The sequence below is a fragment of the Schistocerca americana genome, chromosome 8 (assembly GCF_021461395.2).
Source record: "Schistocerca americana isolate TAMUIC-IGC-003095 chromosome 8, iqSchAmer2.1, whole genome shotgun sequence".
Lineage (NCBI taxonomy): Eukaryota > Metazoa > Arthropoda > Insecta > Orthoptera > Acrididae > Schistocerca > Schistocerca americana.
Window position 1 is genome coordinate 512,145,578 of NC_060126.1, and position 22,434 is coordinate 512,168,011.

At 40.6% G+C, this 22,434-nt stretch overlaps 1 protein-coding gene across 2 annotated transcripts in view; it reads right to left on the bottom strand.

The window, feature by feature from the left end:
• LOC124544843 (myrosinase 1-like) overlaps positions 1-22,434 on the bottom strand; it is a 523,720-nt gene that overhangs the window by 54,124 nt on the left and 447,162 nt on the right. For both annotated transcript variants that reach the window (XM_047123549.1, XM_047123550.1), the window contains exon 7: positions 10,285-10,379. In XM_047123549.1, coding sequence (XP_046979505.1) covers positions 10,285-10,379 — 95 coding nt within the window. The remainder of the gene's footprint in view (positions 1-10,284; positions 10,380-22,434) is intronic.

Consider the following 22,434-nt stretch of genomic DNA (forward strand, 5'->3'; position numbering starts at 1 on the left):
TTGTAAATAGCCTTTCGCTCCCTGTATTTTACCCCTGCCACCTTTAGAATTTGAAAGAGAGTATTCCAGTCAACATTGTCAAAAGCTTTCTCTAAGTCTACAAATGCTAGAAACGTAGGTTTGCCTTTCCTTAATCTTTCTTCTAAGATAAGTCGTAAGGTCAGTATTGCCTCACGTGCTCCAGTGTTTCTACGGAATCCAAACTGATCTTCCCCGAGGTTGGCTTCTACTAGTTTTTCCATTCGTCTGTAAAGAATTCGTGTTAGTATTTTGCAGCTGTGACTTATTAAGCTGATAGTTCGGTAATTTTCACATCTGTCAACACCTGCTTTCTTTGGGATTGGAATTATTATATTCTTCTTGAAGTCTGAGGGTATTTCGCCTGTTTCATACATCTTGCTCACCAGATGGTAGAGTTTTCTCAGGACTGGCTCTCCCACGGCCGTCAGTAGTTCCAATGGAATATTGTCTATTCCGGGGGCCTTGTTTCGACTCAGGTCTTTCAGTGCTCTGTCAAACTCTTCACGCAGTATCATATCTCCCATTTCATCTTCATCTACATCCTCTTCCATTTCCATAATATTGTCCTCAAGTACATCGCCCTTGTATAGACCCTCTATATACTCCTTCCACCTTTCTGCTTTCCCTTCTTTGCTTAGAACTGGGTTTCCATCTGAGCTCTTGATATTCATACAAGTCGTTCTCTTATCTCCAAAGGTCTCTTTAATTTTCCTGTAGGCGGTATCTATCTTACCCCTAGTGAGATAGGCCTCTACATCCTTACATTTGTCCTCTAGCCATCCCTGCTTAGCCATTTTGCACTTCCTGTCGATCTCATTTTTGAGACGTTTGTATTCCTTTTTGTCTGCTTCATTTACTGCATTTTTATATTTTCTCCTTTCATCAATTAAATTCAATATTTCTTCTGTTACCCAAGGATTTCTACTAGCCCTCGTCTTTTTACCTACTTGATCCTCTGCTGCCTTCACTACTTCATCCCTCAAAGCTACCCATTCTTCTTCTACTGTATTTATTTCCCCCATTCCTGTCAATTGCTCCCTTATGCTCTCCCTGAATCTCTGTACAACCTCTGGTTCTTTTAGTTTATCCAGGTCCCATCTCCTTAAATTCCCACCTTTTTGCAGTTTCTTCAGTTTTAATCTACAGGTCATAACCAATAGATTGTGGTCAGAGTCCCCATCTGCCCCTGGAAATGTCTTACAATTTAAAACCTGGTTCCTAAATCTCTGTCTTACCATTATATAATCTATCTGATACCTTTTAGTATCTCCAGGGTTCTTCCATGTATACAACCTTCTTTCATGATTCTTAAACCAAGTGTTAGTTATGATTATGTTGTGCTCTGTGCAAAATTCTACAAGGCGGCTCCCTCTTTCATTTCTGTCCCCCAATCCATATTCACCTACTATGTTTCCTTCTCTCCCTTTTCCTACACTCGAATTCCAGTCACCCATGACTATTAAATTTTCGTCTCCCTTCACTATCTGAATAATTTCTTTTATTTCATCATACATTTCTTCAATTTCTTCGTCATCTGCAGAGCTAGTTGGCATATAAACTTGTACTACTGTAGTAGGTGTGGGCGTCGTATCTATCTTGGCCACAATAATGCGTTCACTATGCTGTTTGTAGTAGCTTACCCGCATTCCTATTTTCCTATTCATTATTAAGCCTACTCCTGCATTACCCCTATTTGATTTTGTGTTTATAACCCTGTAGTCACCTGACCAGAAGTCTTGTTCCTCCTGCCACCGAACTTCACTAATTCCCACTATATCTAACTTCAACCTATCCATTTCCCTTTTTAAATTTTCTAACCTACCTGCCCGATTAAGGGATCTGACATTCCACGCTCCAATCCGTAGAACGCCAGTTTTCTTTCTCCTGATAACGACATCCTCTTGAGTAGTCCCCGCCCGGAGATCCGAATGGGGGACTATTTTACCTCCGGAATATTTTACCCAAGAGGACGCCATCATCATGTAATCATACAGTAAAGCTGCATGCCCTCGGGAAAAATTACGGCTGTAGTTTCCCCTTGCTTTCAGCCGTTCGCAGTACCAGCACAGCAAGGCCGTTTTGGTTATTGTTACAAGGCCAGATCAGTCAATCATCCAGACTGTTGCCCTTGCAACTACTGAAAAGGCTGCTGCCCCTCTTCAGGAACCACACGTTTGTCTGGCCTCTCAACAGATACCCCTCCGTTGTGGTTGCACCTACGGTACGGCTATCTGTATCGCTGAGGCACGCAAGCCTCCCCACCAACGGCAAGGTCCATGGTTCATGGGGAGGTTCTTTTATTTATACATATGTAATTCAGCATGGTTATACAAAACACTAAACAATGAGTTAAATCATATGGTAAGAAAAGAATGATTATTAATATAATGTAATCCATTCTGGACATCAGGAAACCGATTTGAATAATTCCACACCCAACTCTATACCTGAGATCATTATCAAAACTAATAGTGGTGTTAGATACAGTTTAAGTCATGGTGTCTTGACTACATTCTCCAGATTATGCTTTTTTGATGTCAGTCTTTTCTGTACTAGTTATCAGGAAAGCATCATCATGAATTAAGATGATAAGGTCTTGCCTTCCTCTGACCTTTGACCTAGCTTACTTGTTCAGTTACATGAGGGCCTAAAGTTTTACATCAGCTCCAAAGCACAGTGCAACTTGGCATCAGTATGACAGTTTGATCCAGACCAGTTCATAGTCTGTATAGTTCCTGCGTTTTTGGAAGCCAGTGATGCCAAGCCATTTCTGTGTCTACATAGTAGTCAAACGGCAATGGACATGTCATGCAGCAGTATCTCTGGTTTCTTACTTCCCTTGTAAGAATTGAGAATGCTAATGATGCTAGAATCTCTCAGAAACTTCTTTGCACATAGTACTGCAATATTATTCAAGAGAGAAGTTTTACACTTCATAAACCTGTTGATATTTTGGCCCTTCCTGGTCTTGGATCACCATTCTCAGTAGTCAGCAAGATGATTAACAAGGAGTGGCATTCAAGTTGCTGTCTGTCCACTCTGATGTAGGCTATATGGATTCCCTAAGTCAATCAGGGTTGCTGAGTTGGTTCCTTTCAAACAGAAATGGCCATTTTCCTTCCTCATCCATACCCTGTCTGAGCTTGTGCTTTATCAGAAATGACATTGTGGCATAGAGCGCCATAAATATCGATATTTGTTCTGTGCGTAAGTGTGCTATCTTTGAGGAGAGGGCTTTGGGCAGGATGTTGGACGCGAACGGCAGTTAGCCTCCGGACTTGTATCTGTGTAGAAGCTAAGTGTGAATAAATCTGTATCTGAGTGAATTCTAGTTGTTTACCTACAACTATTGTATATTCCATCACTGGTGACCCTGTTTTTGTGTAATACGCGTCTGAGTTACTGCCCGAAGGTTATTTACACGCCTACCGCGTCGGGTTTCTCCGCGATCGCGAGGGCCTTTGTTCAGCTCCAGACAATGGCCTTTCAGCATTCACCACTGCCCGGATTCCAGCAACATCTCTCCAGCACTCCTGCCATCGTAGTGGACATGCCGCAAGAATCTTCGGAATCCTTCAGCCAGAACATGCAGTGGGATTCATCGAGTGCTGCCAGTTTCTTCCAACCGCCAACGGTCGTGGACTCTGGCTTTGTTAGCCTGGACCTTCCCACGTGTTCTCCACGGAGTGCTGGTCAGAACATTCCTACTCCTGTGTCGAACACACAATTCGATACAGTTCGTGGCGTCGAGCGAGGTTGTGCTACTTTGGAAAATCCAGTAGTAAATTCAAACTCGAATCAGTTCCCGCCACGTGTGTATCCTTCCACGCCGGCTAGTCAACAATGCTCGCCAAACAGCAAATATCACACCGAGTGTGCATCCTAGTGGACGTGTGTGGGATCCTTGTGTTGCTTCTAATCAAGTCAACAATTCTGTGCTGGACAGTAATTACTCCGACATCTACAACCAGCCCCACCACTCACGGTCGAGTGAATACTGTGTGCATAACGGACATTCACCGGCGTACTTAAGCACTTGTGACTTCTATCCGAGCTACCACGTCAATGAGAATGCACATTTTGACTACGATCCTCACACCGTTCGAGCATCCGTCGCTTCTCAGCCGCCACCCCGGCGTCAAGTGAATTAAGCGATTCCCGCATTACGGGACGCCAATAATTCAGACTCGCAATCTTCTGTATGCTCTACTTCCGTCCAAAGTAATGGGCGCACCTCCGCAGTGCCGAATCTGCCGAAATTACCAGACTTCAAACCCGCTCACCCTGAGTTCTGGTTTAACCTGGTTGACCAAACATTCAATGTCTGTGCTTTGGACGACGACGCACGCTTTGCCTGCCTCACGAACCATCTTCATGACCACGTCGATTTAATTTATGATCTGGTCAAAGCACCTCCCCTAGCAGGGAAGTATGCTGTGGCGAAACAGACGATACTGGAGCGTGTCTCTAAAACCAGGAGAGAAAATGTGCGACAGCTCATCTATGAAGAGCGTCTCGGCGACAGGTCTCCGTCCCAGCTGTGGCGGTGCATCCGTCTTCTCGTCGATGAGAAAGTTATGCCTGATGACACGCTCACAGAAATCTGGACCGAAAAGCTGCCTTTGCCTGTCCAGACTGCAATCTCTGCATATGAAGATAGGCCAGTAAATGAACGTTTACGCGCTGCCGACAGAGCATACTCCGCCAGGCAACGTGAGCTCCGTGCACTGCATTCTGGACGTGACCGCACTAAGACGCTTTCTGACGCCACGCCCTTGTCTGGTGCTGCTAATAACAAACATATTCCTTTCGCTTCGCCGAGTGGCAGTTCAGCTAACACCAAACATGTGTGCTGTGCTAAGAAGTGTGTAAACCTATCCTTGGACAAACAAGTGGCTAGTGGAGTGCGCCAAGTCTTCGAAGTTGCGGATGGAACGTACGGAAATGCTGCTGCACCTCCGCGACATACACCATGAGTTGGCCTCCACACAACAACGCCTCGCGGCACTACAAGCAGACGACTCGTCGGCTACCGACAAGGTCAGTCCATGGCAATCTGGTGTTCCCGTGCCCGCGCACGTTAACGACAATGTTGTGAACTCTAAACTGTGTCAGCACCCCCTTCTGTAATGATAGGGTATGCCCGAGTGCTCATGCTGCTTGCGTTCCGAATGGAAAATTAACTTGCCAAGCTTGTGGCAATGAACTACGGCCATCTGCTGTCCGGCCACGCCCACTCGGGCCTACAGCTCTCGGAGCGGCACGGCCCGCTACCAAGAACCAGTGTACCAACCTCGCCCATGTTAACACGTGTGCGGCCTTTACGCAGCCTACGAGCGGGTGGCACACCTGTACTTTCGTGCCCTCAGCGCCACAGCTTGGCCCGTCCGCCACTGCCTGCTCCGCGTCACGGAAATCTGACTATCGTGCCGCGCCACGCATTCCAGTAGTCACTAATGGCACAGTTCATCGGTTACGTCTAACCGATGGGCCGCCCATATCGCAACGCCCACGCCGCCTCAAGCCGTAATTTATGAAAATAGCAAAAGAACAGTTGGACGATCTGTTACAAAAGGGAATAATTGAACCTTCTTCCGGTTGCTGGGCTAGTCCTATCCTGTTTCACCAAAAGAAAGACGGTACTTGGCATATGGTCGGAGACTATAGGCGTTTAAAAGCCTGCACCATCATTGATAAATATCCGGTCCCACAGATTGCAGACTTCAATCATGCGCTCGCAGGTGCAAAGTACTTCTCTGTTTTGGACTGTAAGCACGCATTTCATCAGATTCCTATGGCTCCGGAGGATATTGAAAAGACTGCCATAACCACTCCCTTCGGGCTGTTCCAATACAAATTTATGCCATTTGGGTTGAAAAACGCAGCCCAAACGTGGCAGCGTTTCATCAATCAAACTTTATCCCATCTAGACTTTTGTTTCGTATACATGGACGACATATTGGTTTTTGCTTCTACTTTGGAACAGAGTGAGGAGCGTGTTCTACTCGTGACAGATATTTTAGCAGCCGCTGGTATTGAACTTAACAATAAAAAGACTCAATTGCACCAGTCATGCGTCACATTCCTAAGTTATGTTGTGTCATCGGACGGTCTGACACCACCACAGGACAAGATCAAGCCTGTTCTCGAGATGCTACGCCCTCAGACCTATAGGGAATTATGCAGGTTCATCAGAACAGTTAATTATTACCGGAAACATTTGCCAGCCGCTTCTGCGGTGCAGGCTCCTCTCACAGATGCTCTCGCTGGCCCACAAACTTCTGGCACCCGCCAGGTACCATGGACACCAGACATGGACAAGGCATTTAATGAACTCAAACAGCTGTTGGCCTCCGCCGTCACTATTGCTCACCTACGGGCGGACGCCACAATGTTTATCACTACTGACGCTAGTGACAATGCTATCGGCGCAGTACTGAGTCAGACATACAACGATGTTACGCCCCCTGCAGTTTCTCTCAAAAAAGCTAAACAATGCGCAGAAGAAATACTCAGCATTCGACAGAGAATTACTTGCAGTTTACGAGGCCATAAGACACTTCAGAACTGATGTTGAGGGACGAGATTTCTATGTGCTCACTGATCACAAGCCATTGGTTCCTGCCATAAAAAAATCCTGCGGCTGATCCGCCCCCACGACGCTTTCGTCACATCGATTACATCTTACAATTTACAAATGACATTCGCAACATCCGAGGAGCGAACAATGAGGTCACTGATTTTCTCTCGCGTGTTGGTGCTGTCACAACCTTAATTGACTTAACGGACCTACCTCGGTTGCAATCGGCTGACCCCGATACCAGGCAGTTAATTTCAGACCACAGCTCCTCTCTCCAACCGGTATGCTGATGAATCGACTGGTACGTTGCTGCCATTCAGTCCTAAGCCCCTTCAACGCCAGGTCTTTGACAAACTACACACATTAGCACACCCCGGTGTCAAAGCTTCCACCCGTCAGGTAGCTGAACGGTTTGTCTGGAGAGACATGCGCCATGACTGTCAGTCTTGGGCAAGGGCATGCGTGGTGTGTCAACAGAGCAAAGTTTCCAGGCACACTTCTCCACCCCTTGGCTGCTTTTCCCAACCACCAGGCCGGTTTCACCATGTTCATGTCGACCTCGTAGGCCCTTTGCCCCCCTCCGAGGGTTTCCGTTACTTGTTTGCAGCTACTGACAGGATGACTCGGTGGGCTGAGGCTGTGCCTATTCCGAACATTACCTCTGAGACAGTAAGTCGAGCATTCTTAGATTCATGGATCTCTAGATTTGGCACACCCATTTACCTCACTACTGACCAGGGGCGACAATTCGAGTTTTCAGTTTTCTCTGACTTATGTAAAATGTGTGGTATCATCAAAATTCATACTTCTGCATACCGCCCCCAAAGCAATGGGCTTGTCGAGCGATGGCATTGCACCTTAAAGTCTGCCCTGCATTGCCATGACTCACTATGGACAGAGGCACTGCCCTTCGTGCTTCTCGGCCTTCGTGCGACTTTCGAGGAAGGTCTCAAGGGTTCTGTAGCCGAGTTTGTGTATGGCCAACCTCTGGTTTTGCCTGGAGAATTAGTCACTCCCACCCCACTTCCACGGCCCTCTGAACTCCCTTCACTTCTCGAGCGGGTGCACTTGCACAGCAGCAAAATTCAGCCGCCACCTCCGGCTGCACATACACCTCCATGTGTGTACGTACCGCGCACGCTAGACTCTTGTGAGTACATGATTCTCAGAGACGACTCAGTCAAAGCCCCGCTTCAGTCGCCCTACACAGGTCCTTACAAGGTCGTCAAACGCTCTGAGAATAACATGGATCTCCTCATAAAAGACTCTGTAACCACGGTCTCACTCAACCAAGTGAAACCAGCTTTCATTGAGCCTCAGGTGAACCTCCCCGATTCTGCCCCCATTTCTCCCACTCCTGCTTCGAGCGGCCATCCATCTTCTCACACCGTGCATTCGGGTATTGATTCTCCACAGCGTGCTTCTCTGCTGAGCACTGCTCCTTCTCCGCGTTCATCTAATTCGAGTGGCCAATCTTTCTGGGGCTTCACTCCTCACAGCTCTTGCAGTTGAACTGTCGACCACTCGGATCCTACCATTGTGGTACCATCTTCGTGTGACAGCTCTTTGTCACGCCGTTCACTCCACGCTGGCTCCTTGTTGCCTTCGGTCACGCTCCCTCGTCTTTCAGCTGATCGCCCAAGGTTGTCTCCTGCGCAGTCCAGTGCACCTGCCACCCTCCTCTTGGCAGATGCTTCCCCCTGCCATGGCTTTCCCACACCTCCCTGCCTCCCTACCATTGCTCATACAGGTGCCATCCAAGAATTCACAACACATGTGCACCCTGATGACATACATAAATTATCTGTTGTCGTAGGTGGCGATACGGTGTGTGTGGTACTCGCGTGTGACAATATTGAGGGAGGAAGTGCAGAATCTCATGTGGTGCGCCACTTTAAATTGACCAGAAGTGCTGCGTGTGGCAATTTGCATGCCTTTGTTAGGGCTTCTGGCAAGGTGATTCTCCGCCTGCCGGCTGACGAAGTGCTACACCTCCACTCCAGGACGGGACGTCGTCTTCAGCCGCCAGCGTCGCTTGCTGACTTCACCGTCGACGTACCGGGTTTCACCCCCCCGGTCTCCTACCAGTCGACCGCTTCCGCCTGACGCAGAAGAACTGTGCGTTACCTTCCTAACTTCTAACCCCCCCTCCCCCCCGCCCATTCACAGGGACGTACTCCATACTGTGCGGGGGGGGGGGGGGGGGGGGGGAGGGCTATGTGGCGTAGAGCACCATAAATATCGATATTTGTTCTGTGCGTAAGTGTGCTATCTTTGAGGAGAGGGCTTTGGGCAGAATGTTGGACGCGAATGGCAGTTAGTCTCCGGACTTGTATCTGTGTAGAAGCTAAGTGTGAATAAATCTGTATCTGAGTGAATTCTAGTTGTTTACCTACAACTATTGTATATTCCCTCAACATCATTGTCTGTGGGCTATAACAGTCTTACTCTTTCTTCTTTCAATCATTGTTTATTCTTGCACAACCAGCACTTCAGGAACTATGCCAACTGACAGTGCACAAGCAGTGAATTTCAAATGAACACTTTACAGACAAAAATTAAATAAAGACACACACACACACACACACACACACACACACACACACACACACACACAGTACTGAAGAATTTAGACAATGTAAATTATTCAAAAATTAAGTTATCCAACACTGCACTGAAGTACTTACTCACACACTAGAATTTACAGTAGTTCCTTTAATATGAGTCAGATATGGAAACTGCAAATACTTGGAATCTTACATGAATAAAAATGTACTCGTCACTTTGCAAACAGTATGTAAGTTTTCAAAGCAGTATCAAAAGCTGCGTTATAATATCAATTTTTGAGGATTCAGCAACATATGCTTCTACATAAATTTATTCTGAAAGCCAAAAAGTTTCAGTTGTGAGTTGGGTTTGCTACAAAAAGTGAAAGTTCCTTGTGTTCTCTGAAACATGTTTGGTTTTTGTTATCCATCTTAATTTAATTCATGCATGAACATTTTTTTTTTGCACGTGCAGTTTTTATGTGAGCTTTCTGATGCTAATATCATATCCTGTGTCACTCCCTTCCTAGCACTGTTTTTCTTTGTCTTCTTCATGTTTCTCATACTCTTTTTATCTTTTTTCTCAATAACTTTTACAAGCATCTTTTTTTATGTGTATCACCCTCTTTTTTTCTTGTAACTAAAATATTCATAAGTAATGTTTCTTCCTATTGGAATTTCTTTTTTGTGTATTTGTTTATGTTTAGGACACTATTTCTGTGCCTTTCATTTCTGCCCCTCCAGTTTATATCTCCACAGAGCTATCATATAAGGGTTCTTCTGAAATTTCATTTGTTTGGGCCTTACTCTTTTTCTGCCTTCCTGTTGGTATCTGCTGGGCCTACAGTTTGAAATTGCTGATGGCCCTTTTATTACAGATCACAACTATGCTTAAACATTTCCTCTCTTTCCTCAGAAGGGCACACACAGACTTTTGACTGAAAACCTAAGACAAATATATAGTTTCAAATATGTCTACAGGCATTCTACAAGTTCTCACCTTAAGACTTTTTGGTACATTGCTATTGATGTAGGAGAATTTTTTTTCCCCTATAGGTGTCAAATAAGTACAAAATAATCTTCGCACTACATGCAGCTGAATTATAAAATAAGTAACATTTGATTTGAAATACTTACATAAAACTGTCTAGCTCTTTCAGCTGCCTGTCTATCTTCTTGAGAATTTGTTCGAGGCTCAAGCCATGCTGAGTTCAGTGTAATGCTTACACGACCTTAAATTGAAGCAAATGTGCACTGTTACTAACAATGCTAGAAATCTGATACATAGTATAAATACGGAAAAGAGATGCTTAGAGAAGACTGCTTGGCATCTTGTTTCACTTCTCATAATATAAATAAAATGTATAACTCTTAGAATTGCACAAAACAAATAAATTTGGTATAATCTTCCTGCAGTTACGTAATTATGATAGCAAATACTTATTTGTTTGATCAGCTTCTTTCAGTATCAGTGTTATTGCAAAATAATGTTTGAATTTCCCTGTTAAACTATTTTCTAATAATTTTATATTGTTTAACTGTTAAAGAAACACTTTAACTTCCAATGGTGTTGGTATGTAAACATTACTCTAGCTTAACTGTCCCTGAGAGGTACAGAGATAAACTTCTCTGCCATGCATTTCACAGGAAGTCATTGTGAAGATGGTTAACACTGGTTTTATGTGGAATTTTGTACTGCAGTCTACAAGAACAGTGATGTTGGTCATTATCCGTGATGCAGCTATGGCTACTATTAGCACACAGCACTAGAGAGGACCAGCTGGTGCTTAATGTTCAAGTTAATTTAAGGATACAGGGTACTTATAAATGGTGGAAAAATCGAAAATTTTTTATGGCCTTATTAAATTCTATAGTCTTTCCTGATTACATTGATATATACATTATAGGGTTTCAAATGAAAAATGACCTATATATACCAAATTTTATAGTTACGGTCATGTATACCACCATGCTCTCTTTATTTCTGTTGCAGAAAGCAGTATTATTTCGAAAAGAACTATGAAATACCTGTTTCCAGAGATTATATGTATGATACATCATATATGTTGGTAACAGTGCAGGTTTATAGTGCCAGTAAATGATTATCTTTGTTAGCATTTACTTTTGTTTCGCTGAAACAGTTTGTTCACAAGTTACTGAATGTTTTTAGCCCAAGTGCTACATATATTTGTGGAGGTACATATCCTTTAGTGTGCAATACATACAAACAATACCACATCTCAAGAAATTCAATAAAAGGAAATTCTGTGGTAGGTAACCAGTTCACAAACAAAGCAAGCCACTCTGTTGAAAGTAACCTATGTATCAGTTCTTCAGGGAAGAAACTTCCACATGGCACACCTCCTGGTGATTCAAATTTTTGTGTTAACAATGACACTGTTTGTGCTGGATTTGTTGTTGTTGTTGTGGGCATCTTATCTTCTCTGATAAAGAAAATGGCGAAATTTAAACAATGTGATGGTGTAGGCTATCTGGAAATAACTGAACAACAAAGTAGCAGGAAGGGTTTAGCGTCAAAATTAGTTGTTCTATGTAGGTCCTGCAATAAATCTACCTTGAAAATGACTTCAAACATTGTGTATAATTCATATGATGTGAATCTGAAGTTAGTGTATGCAATGCATGCAATAGGAAAAGGAAAAAAAAGCTGCTCAAACGTTTTGTGGTTTGATGAATCTTCTTCCTCCTCCCAGTAGGTTTAGGAAGTACATAAAAATACTTTTAGGTGCCTTGATGGTTGTGTCAAAAGTATCAATGAAACATGCAGTAGAAGAAACTGTCAATATTAGTGGTACTAGGGACATTGCTGTTGCACTTGATGGGACATGGCAACATCAAGGACATTGTTTCTTGAATGGTGTTGTAAGTGCTACTTCTCTGGAGAACAGAAAAGTTGTTGATGTTGAGTGCTCATCTAAGTACTGTCACACCTGCCATGGTAACACTGAAGGACATATTGAACGGCTGTGTTCTAAGAATTATGATGGTTACAGTGGAGGTATGGAGTGTGATTGAGCTCTAAAAGGGAGAAAAGTTAAAGTTCTTATACATTGAGGTATAGGATAAACAATGTTCACAATGCTATAAAGTAATGGTAAATATGATTTTCAATGAAAAAAAACTCATTCTGGATAACAATGACTAAAAATGAAGGGTCGTGCCAGTGTTAGTTTTTGGAAATTAGAAATTTCTTTTTTTTCTTATTTTTGGTCAGAAATGGCTTATCCCAGATGCACACTGTAGTCTTACTAGCATTGTTTTCCTCCAAGAAGGATGTTTATAATGTTAGATATATGAAGTACCTAGGTGATGGGGACTCTAAAGCTTTCAATAGAATTAATGAGTTCTATGTTTATGGTGATGTCTTGGTAACAAAACTGTAGTGTTGTGAACATGTGCAAAAGAGGATGGGTGCTAGATTGAGGAGCTATGAAGAAAAATGAAAGGAAAGTTGCTATCTGATGAAAAAATCTGTCTGGATGAGGCAGATTGACAGATACTGAAATAGACCTTCTTCAGAGTTATTATGGCCTGGCTGTTAGACGAACTGCATCTCTGAATGATGTTACAGCAATGAGAAAAGCTGTATGGGTCACCTACTTTCATAAGTTGTCCACAGATGACCAACCTGTTCACAGACTTTCCCCTAAAGGAGCGTATTCTTGGTGTGGTTACCAAAAAGCAAAAGAAAGTAGTCAAATACACAGTCATTACCATTCTCTTCCTGAGCCTGTTAAAATAAATAAAACCAATTTTTAGAGACCTGAGTGACCCAATTTTGCTTTGTAAATGTCTTCATGGGGGCACTCAGAATACAAAAGAAAGTTTCAACCATTGCATATAGGAAAGATTACCCAAGAATGTTTTTGTAGAACTAAATACATTAAAAGATGGTGTACTAGATGCGGTGATATGTTTCAATGATGGAGTGATAGGAAGGTTGGAAGTCCTGAGAAATTTAGGCATAAAATGTGGCTGTAATATGGAAGATCAATTGCTTGTGTGTGACAGACAACGGGTGCATGAAGCTGAAAGATTCGCTCTTCAAGTTACCAAAGAAGCAAGTAGTGCAGAAAGGAATGCCAAGAGGAAGTTTTAACATGAAGAAATGTTGCAGGGTGAAAACTATGCTTCAGGAGTGTTCTAAGGCACACTTTAATTGGACTTAGGGTGAAGGCTCTAGTTTTGGCCACTACCCCACTTATGGCCACCTTGATGTCAAAGGTTAATTTTTAAGCTTCTCTGGAATACCAGCCAGTTCTACTATAGATTATTATAAACTTTGTGAAAGGCTCTCTTCATTTGTCTACATAATCATTCTTTTGCCTGTTCTTGTTTGGAGACACCATTTTGTGAAATGATCAGTGTTGCAGAAGCTGGGTTTTGCAGAAGTTTTCTTTAAGCAACACATGATCTGTTTTTTTGTATTTTACATGTTTAAATAAAACATCAGAAGAAACTTAATCTGTTCAGAGGCAAGATAAGACATTATATTTTCATTTCTTTAAAGTTTTATATCGCTCCAGCCTAAAAACATGTTATCAAAAGTATGTGGCCATTAACAGATCCATATGTATCCCTGGTTCTGTGTTATGGCCATTTATGTGGCCATAAGTGGAGACATATATGTATCCTGTTTTGGCCACTTCTAAAAACTGATACAAAAACATCAATATTAGTGTTCTGTCCTACATTACACTAGGCTAATTTTATTTAAATAGGCTTATTAAAATATTTTTGGTATTTTTAAATCAATGTATACCTCATTGTTAGTATTGTCTTGGCATATCATAGTAATTTACCTATGCTTGTAAGATACAAAATATGCAATAGGCACTATTCAAATATGCAACATTCTTTAACTAAATCTTTGTGCATTATTTATAGGAAAAATGAGTCAACCAAAGAATAAGAAGTTTCAGTATTCTCCCAGCAATGTTAAAGATGCTATAAAGGCTATTGATGAGGGAATGAAGGTTGCTACTGCAAACAAGTTGTACAAAGTTCCAAGGACAACATTAAGAAACAAAATTTCTGGTGTATCTCCAAAAGAATCTACAGGACACTGTGGTCCACTTTCTGTCTTAGGAGAACAAATTGAATAAAAATTGGTGGACTGGGTTTTGGACTGTTCTAGCGTGGGATTTCCAGTTACTAAAGAAAATCTCTGTGCATCTGTGCACAAACTTATTGAGAATGCAGGTATGGAAAGTTGTAAGGCTACATTTACTAACAATCACCTGGAAAAAAGTGGTATTATGGATTTCTTAAGAGGCACAAGGTTCTGTCACAAAAACATGCAGAATATGTCAATAGGTCTAGAGGTTCTGTTACAGAAGAGAAAATAAGAAACTGGTTTCAGAAGTATCCATCACTTTAAATGATATGGATGTGTTAAATGACCCAAATAGAATTTTTAATATGGATGAAACTTCTTTTTTTCTGGCTCCTAAAGGGGAATTAATCATAGGTCCTCGTGGCCATCATGTTTATGAAGAGTCGTGTAACTCTGACAAAGATAACGTTACTGCATTGTTTGCAGTGAATGCTGCTGGAAAAGTTGCTCCTCCCTTAACACTGTTCAAATATGCAAGGATTCCAGCATCATTAGTGAAAGCAGCTCCTCCAAACTGGGGCATTGGAAAAACAGAAAATAGGTGGATGACAGGTGAAAGTTTTTTTGAGTATATAACAAATGTATTTGATCCGTTCTTGAAAGAAGCTGAAATTTCCCGGCTTGTAGTAATATTTTTAGATGGGCACTGCTCTCATTTGACACTTCATTTGAGCAGATATTGTAGGGAAAATCAGATCATTCTAGTTGCTCACCATCCCAATTCTACACACATCTTGCAACCATTAGATGTAGCTGTCTTTGGACCTATGAAAAAAATGTGGAAGAAGATTGGTCAGAAATGGCATTTTGAAAATAATGGCACTGAAATTTCAAAATCTGATGTACCTTCTGTTCTGTCACAAATTATTACAGAACCTAAAATGGTGGCAAATATTCGTGCTGGTTTCAGGGCCACTGGTCTGTTTCCATTTAATGTGAACAATGTAGATTACAGCAAGATAGTTGTTCGTAGTATACCAGCCTCAACCACAGTTCAGACAAATGAGGAACTTCCGAGACATTTCTCATACATAGAAAAGCAAATTGATCCTGTCCTTCTAGATGAGTTCAGAGCAACCAAGAGAAGCAATCATTAGTGGGAAGGAAATCAAGAAGCATTATTACTTTCCAAGTTCTGGAGAAAAATAGCTGATGAGGTTGAAATGCATGGTGCTAGTGGTAACACTGATGACATTCTGACATATAGCATAGCGCCTCCCTCTGAAGATAATCAAACAGAGAATGTTTCACAAAACGCAGACAGACTTAATCAAAATGTTGATAATATTGACATATTTTCAACACGCAATTCAGATGTTCCTTCAACACCCACCAACAGTCTTATTCCTGCAGATATATCAACAACCCCCAACAGTATTTCACTTAATTCAGGTACTCCAATATCCAACCATAGTCCATCTTCAGTGTGTATCCAAGTGACACCACCAAAATCATTAGCAACAGTTTTTGAAAGTGTTATCACTTGGCCAGAACCTAAACAACGAGGCACAAAGAGAAAGAAAGAACATACACCCACTGTTGTGACTAGTGACAAGTGGGTGGAATATCATGAACTGAAGGAAAAAGAGAAGCAGGAGAAGGAGCAGGAAAAAAGGAAGAGAGAAGCTATGAAGGAATTAAAGTCCAAAGAGCAGCACTTGGCATTATCTCACGTAAAAAGGGGGAAAACAAGAAACAGACAAGAGTTAAGTGATAGGCCAACAAGGTCTTCCGAGGAACGAGAATGGACAGACAATGGAAGCAGTTTCGATGACTATGTAGAAGGAGATGAAATACCAGAAAATGTGAAACAATCTTCGAGTGAGAATTTGAAAGTAGGGGACTTTATTTTGGTAAAATTTAGTTTAACAGGAATTAGAAGAACAAGACCTGCAATTTTTAAGTATGTATCTGTAATTTTGAAAGTGCTTTCTGACTCTGAATATGAAATTCAGTGCCTAAAAAGTTCTAATGTTCAGAAAACTTGTTTCGAATACATTGAAAATGATGTTTCGACTATAACGGGTGAAGATATTTTAGGGAAACTGCCAGATCCAGTCTTGATGCAAGAAGGACGTTCATTAAAAACAAAGTTCCCTGGTTCCATTGAGACTCGTGAGAAAAACTTGTGTGGAAATTGATTTAAGTAATTACTGGGACAATTCTTTGCCTAACGAATTTTTTTTTCTGTTCATTCAGTTTCTGTACCTTTTACCTATTTGATGTATGTTTGTTGTCTGTTGTCTTATATACTTGTATAAAGCACAAATTACTTTCTGGCACATGGATTGACAATTATTTTAGCCATAGTTTTATTATAATATGAAGTGGCCATAAGTGGGGAAACAACTGGCCATAGGTAGGGTTAACATGGCCAAAACTGGGGAAATGCGCCATTTATTTTTCAATATTTTTTTCTGCTTTTGTTAAATAACTTAGAATATTTGTTTCTACATGGTTGTAATGTGTAGACTTTGAATCAATAGATACGATTTTTTTAAGTAATTTGTATACTTTCTTCCTATACTAAAAATGTGGTGTATCTCGAATTGCCCTTAATGTGGCCATAACTGGGGCCTCAACCCTATATCTTCATTTGCAATTTCCCGCAAGCTGTATTTTTCAGAATTCAGGTACAATATTTCCTAAAGATTATAAAGCATTGCTCTAATTATTTTTCTGTAATTTGCAATAGTCCATACTTATGTAGCAGACCTAAGATTTTTGGCAGCATTAACTAAATTATAGAAAAAATAACATTTTTATTAGGAAAAAAGTTATAAAAATTAAAATGTAAGATGTGATTTTTTTATCCTTGTAATATACATAATAGGTAGAATTAAATAGGTTTAGTACCTCAGACATCATATCATGCACATCTGGTAAAAATTTGGTCTCCTTCAAATGTATAACATTTGATTATATGGTACCTCAATTTGAGGAAGCATTTTGGAAAAAAATTGCAACAATTTCCTTGTAATTTTTTTAATAACCCTAAGAAGGTTCAAAAATATTCAAAATACCTCTGATTTGTTCAGAAAGTGTGCTGCATTACCTGATATCAACAGAAAATCTGTAAAACATTTTCATCATAAATGGAGTGTGAAAGAAATAGGTGTTGATTTTTACATAACATTGAGACAGAAAAGTACCCTGTATCCTTAATGCAGTATTCATTCACTCACTTAATGTACTATATACACAATGAGAAACCTCCAGGGATATGGAAAGAGTCAAGGAACATATTAGTAAATAAAAACAGCTATTAGAAACTAATTCTGTAGACTGTATTAAGTGTGGTAACCTCTCCACTGAGAGCTCAAAATATTACACAAGTAAAACTCTTTGGAGTGATATTAGTTTAGTCTTCCCACAGGGAGGAATATCCTTGCACTCTAGCCATCCTCACTTCACTGTGAAGAACTGTTTTGTATGCATGTAATCTTTCTGTACACTCTAGTATCAGTAAAAAAAAAAAAAAAATCATGTTAACTTTACTCACTGCTTCCAGCTTCATTCCGCAAACCATTAACACCCAAATTCCTACAATGTTCATATGATCATTTATTAGCTATTCAGCATGTTTACCATGCAACTGCCTTTGTCAAAATACATTTTACATATTCATAAAAGTATAGTTGTTACTAATTTTACATTATGCATATACAGGGTGAGGCAGCTAAGTCATAACACCCCTTGTATCTCCCCAACTGTAATAGATAAAAAGATGCCGTTTGGACAGTGAATTGCTGGGACAGGGGTTACTTGAATATATCATATTTCATGTTTTTGCTAGTTTTTATTGCAGAGATATGAGACCATCTTTGGTTTTTTTAAAAATGGAACCCTATGTTAAATTTTAGTGTAACATGATGGGCTTCAAAAGATGGTTTCAAATATGTGTATATCATAATATTTAGGCGAGTAGACAGAATGGTGATTTTAAAAGTGACTCCTATAACATTCTCTTTCACTTTGATCAGCTTACAATTTGTGTAAAACACAAGAGTGACATACTACTGCACTCACCACCAACAGCAACAAGGTGAACATATGTATGAACAATGTGTAACGCATTTTGATCTCCTTAGTGATTTCGGTGAGAAGCAAATCTAGCCTCATATCAACAAGGTAGTATTTGGTCAACTAGTTCACATCTGCATAACAATATTTTGAGTCTTTATTTTCCTTCAATATCCACCACAGTTGTGATAATATACATTTCTTTGTAATGACTATTTTTGGGCCGTACTGACCAATTTTAAATCATGGCCTTGGGCATAATTGTAATCATATAGCCCCCAGTAATGTACATGTGGGTAACGTAACATTCATCATTCCTAACCAATAAATATTATGTAGATATAAAAAGGTAAACTTCACATGAGCATACAATGTGAATTCTTTCCAGTTAAATGCAGCAAAGAATTAACATTGTATGCTCATATGCAATTCATCATTTTTTAGCTATGTAATAATTACTAGTGAGGAATAATTAATATTTGGTTATTCACATGTATGTTGCAGGGAACTGCATTATTACACTTATGTCTAACGCCACGGATTGAAAATGGATATGATGGTCTTAAACTAGTCATCACAAAGAAATGACTGTCATTGCAACTGTGATGGATATTATAGGAAAATAAAGATTTAACAGCCCAGTTGCTGGTCCTATCCACCATCAGAATGCTGAAACTTCATAAATGTATTGAGTGATTTTACCAGTCCATAAACGCCAGGAATGATCAAGATGACTCCATTCATAATCCAATGCAGGGCCCAGCTGGCTGGCAATGCGACAAGATACTCAATTTTCCACCCATACTGTATATGGTCTACAGGATACTGTCTGTCATTGATGTCAGACTGAACTTTCCAGCAGTTCCTCAACAGGACTTCTGTGGAGTACATATATCAGCAGGTTCTCAACTTAAACTACTGACCTTACAACCAGAACACCTACAGTCATTGAATTCATACAGCCAAGGCACCTCCACGAATAGATCAACTTAATGTTATGTCCAGCAGCACATTCTGGATGTTCTGGTCAGTTAAATTACTGGCTTTTTTTTCAGCTGCCGATGATTGCATGAGTATGATATGAGGGAAAATAAATTATTTCTGGCTGACTGACTTTTTGCCATCCCAAAGCAATGACAATATTTGAATATGAGTGCAACAACAAATGCTGCCAGCACATTCTGGCATGACATGCCAACTACAGCCATGAGAAAATGTCAAGACTCGAACAGTTACGTACACTCATGAGAGAGATGTCACGAGTGACAAGCCTGGGAGTCGTGATCTTCAGCAGCATGTGACTGCCACACCTGTGGCTGACAACAACATATATCGAAGCAGCAATGGGGTGTGGCAGGACCTGTGTTGGTTTCACTCAGGTTTCAGTGATGAGGCATGCAGTTGCTCCAGACTGTGCAACAATCCAAATGTAAGACACAGCCTGGATCACAACGCACAACAGAGTTGTCTACAGCTCAAGCAAGAGGGCAAATTAGTTTTGCCCCATCTACAACTGGTGGTGGTAGACTACATGTGTTAGTGCAAATCACACCTCCTTTGCATCACCTCCGGCATAAAAATGTTCCTTTTAAAAGCACTGGAAAATGAGAGCAATATTTTTAAAAACTGAAACATGTGTTGCTTGGTTGTCCATGTATCACGTATTTCGATCTGCAAAACCTGTAGTGAATATATTGTGGTAAGCTGTCCTGTAGCTACAGGTTGTACAAAATTTATTGTAGAGTATTCCAACAGAGCTGTTTTTTTATTTACCATTTTTATTTATTGCTACTGGTTTCGAGCATAGCTCATTGTCAAACCATACCGAAATATAATCAAGTTATTATTGGTACATATATTTATATATGTACATATAAATTGTAATAATTGATTGTGACATAATTTTTTTGCATACACTATAGGACGGTATATGCTGTTTTTAAAATTGGAAGTACTTTTGTATTGATACATTGCGGATGTTGTGACGAAGGAAGCTGGAATACTTTTACTTCCTCACTTATTTTGCCATCTGCCTCCTTAAAATTCATTTCTTCATGTCTGACTAATTACCATTAAAATACGTGAGGATAATCTGCATTTTCACAAAATAGAAAGGTTTGCCTGCAGTATTAAAGAATTTAACACGAGATCTAATTTTGTGATTAGTTATGTAATTGATTTTCTACTTTATTTTGACTGTTCCTAGTTAATATCTTTTGTTATAGGATTAAATCGTAACTTAAATTCTACTTTTTACTTATAAACAAATATAAATTCTGAACTTATTATAAAAATTTGGAAGACGAAATACTAGTAATCTTAAAGTATTCATTTGGCTGTATTCAAAACATGTTAGCAAAGCCAGCTCTTAACTAATTCCAAAGCAATTTCCAGTTTCTGTTTGTGTAACTATATTTGTTAATTTCATGATTTAAACAAATAATTCGGCTTAACCCTTGCAGTAGGAAGGAACTGTTAAAAAGAAGGAAGTTTCCGATGTATTCAGTTAATTTAATGAGTTAAGTTTTGATTGTAATTTCTGTATTTTAAACATCGAACAATGTGTAGTTTCAGTGCCGATTATTGTGAGGATATATAAGGACCCAATTTTTGTTCCCGAGACAAGTCAGTCGTCCATGGCCGAGTTCAGACGCAGAAGCCATATTGTATAGATCAACAACAATGCATCAGCTTAACTGTGAAATAAGTGTTAGACCAATAGGCCGCATGTTAAAGCAGTGGCAGTGTCTGTTCAAATTATTTGAAAGACTGTGAAATGTGTGGTTAGGTTTTTAACGCTCATAGATGTTCAACAGAAAACTGTTGTAGCAGTATGTGGATGTTTACCTGCAACCTACTAATGAGGCTTATCGAAAGTTAAACAGTAGTTAAGTGGCCATATTAAATGTGTTTATTGCGGGGTTGTGAAGGGTGAAAGTAAAGAACTGTAAAATGCAAATGTGCACCTGTCGGCTATATCATTTAAAGTAGTCAGTGTTGAACTTCCACCCCCTTTTTTTAGCCAGTACAGTAACGCAGTACATCGACACCCAGGACAATGAACGAGGAAATAAAGCAGGCGATCGTCACAATGTGTCATGTATATCACATGTAGAAATAACACCACTGGTCAGAATGATGTCAAACTGCAACGGAATATTATCGGAGAAGCAAAAAAAGTGTGAAAATTGATCAATAGATGGTGCTGTATGTGTCATAAATCGTAAATGAAAACACCTGTCATGCACACAACCCTCTGAAGTTTGTATAAACAAGCCAGGTACACAGCTATTCCACTTTTTGCGTATGCGACGTTCGACATGACTGTCTCAAGGCAGGATCGCGCTCTACTTGTAAAGCTGTATTATAAGAATGGTGACTGTGCACGCGTCGCTCTGCAGAAGTTCCGGACACTGAAGGATTTGAAAAAAATGCGTTGAACCGGTGACTGCCGTGGGTCGAGAAAATGAATCGGAAATTCGAATAGACGTGTTCTTCTGGTGTGCAACCTGGTAGAGGGAGGAAAGGAATTGATTCGACGTCAGTGGAAGCAGTGGCCACAGCAATGCAGGAGGAGACGAGTGATGGTGTGCAAACGTGGACACTTGACGCACCCGTGAGCACGGTGCGTAAAATCCTATGAAATGTCCTTCTTTGCTATTCATTCAAAATTACCCATGTGCACGAGTTGCTTCCTGTTGACCTGCGAGCAAGAGAGACCTTTGCTTTAGAATTTCTTGCTCACATGGAAGTGGACAATGATTTGCCCTGGAAGATTTTGCGCAACACATTCTGAAAGTGACCCCGAAAACACTTCTATCAGTTGTGGAACTGCTGTTTCTCGATTTCAACTTGTTGCAGAAAACGGTGGACAGCATATTCATCATGTTTTGCGCCAGTCACATGGAAACCAATAATCCTGTTTGATTCTGATAGATGCATTTTATTCGGTTTTTGGCCTCAGGACAATTAAAAACCGATGTGGTTGATGCTTTTAATGTGGTGTTTGGCCTCAGAACAATTAAAATCGATGATTGATGCTTTTTATGCGGTTTTTGGCCCCAAGACAGTTAAAACCCCATGTAAATGATGCTTTTTATGGCGTTTTTGGCTTCAGGACAGTTAAA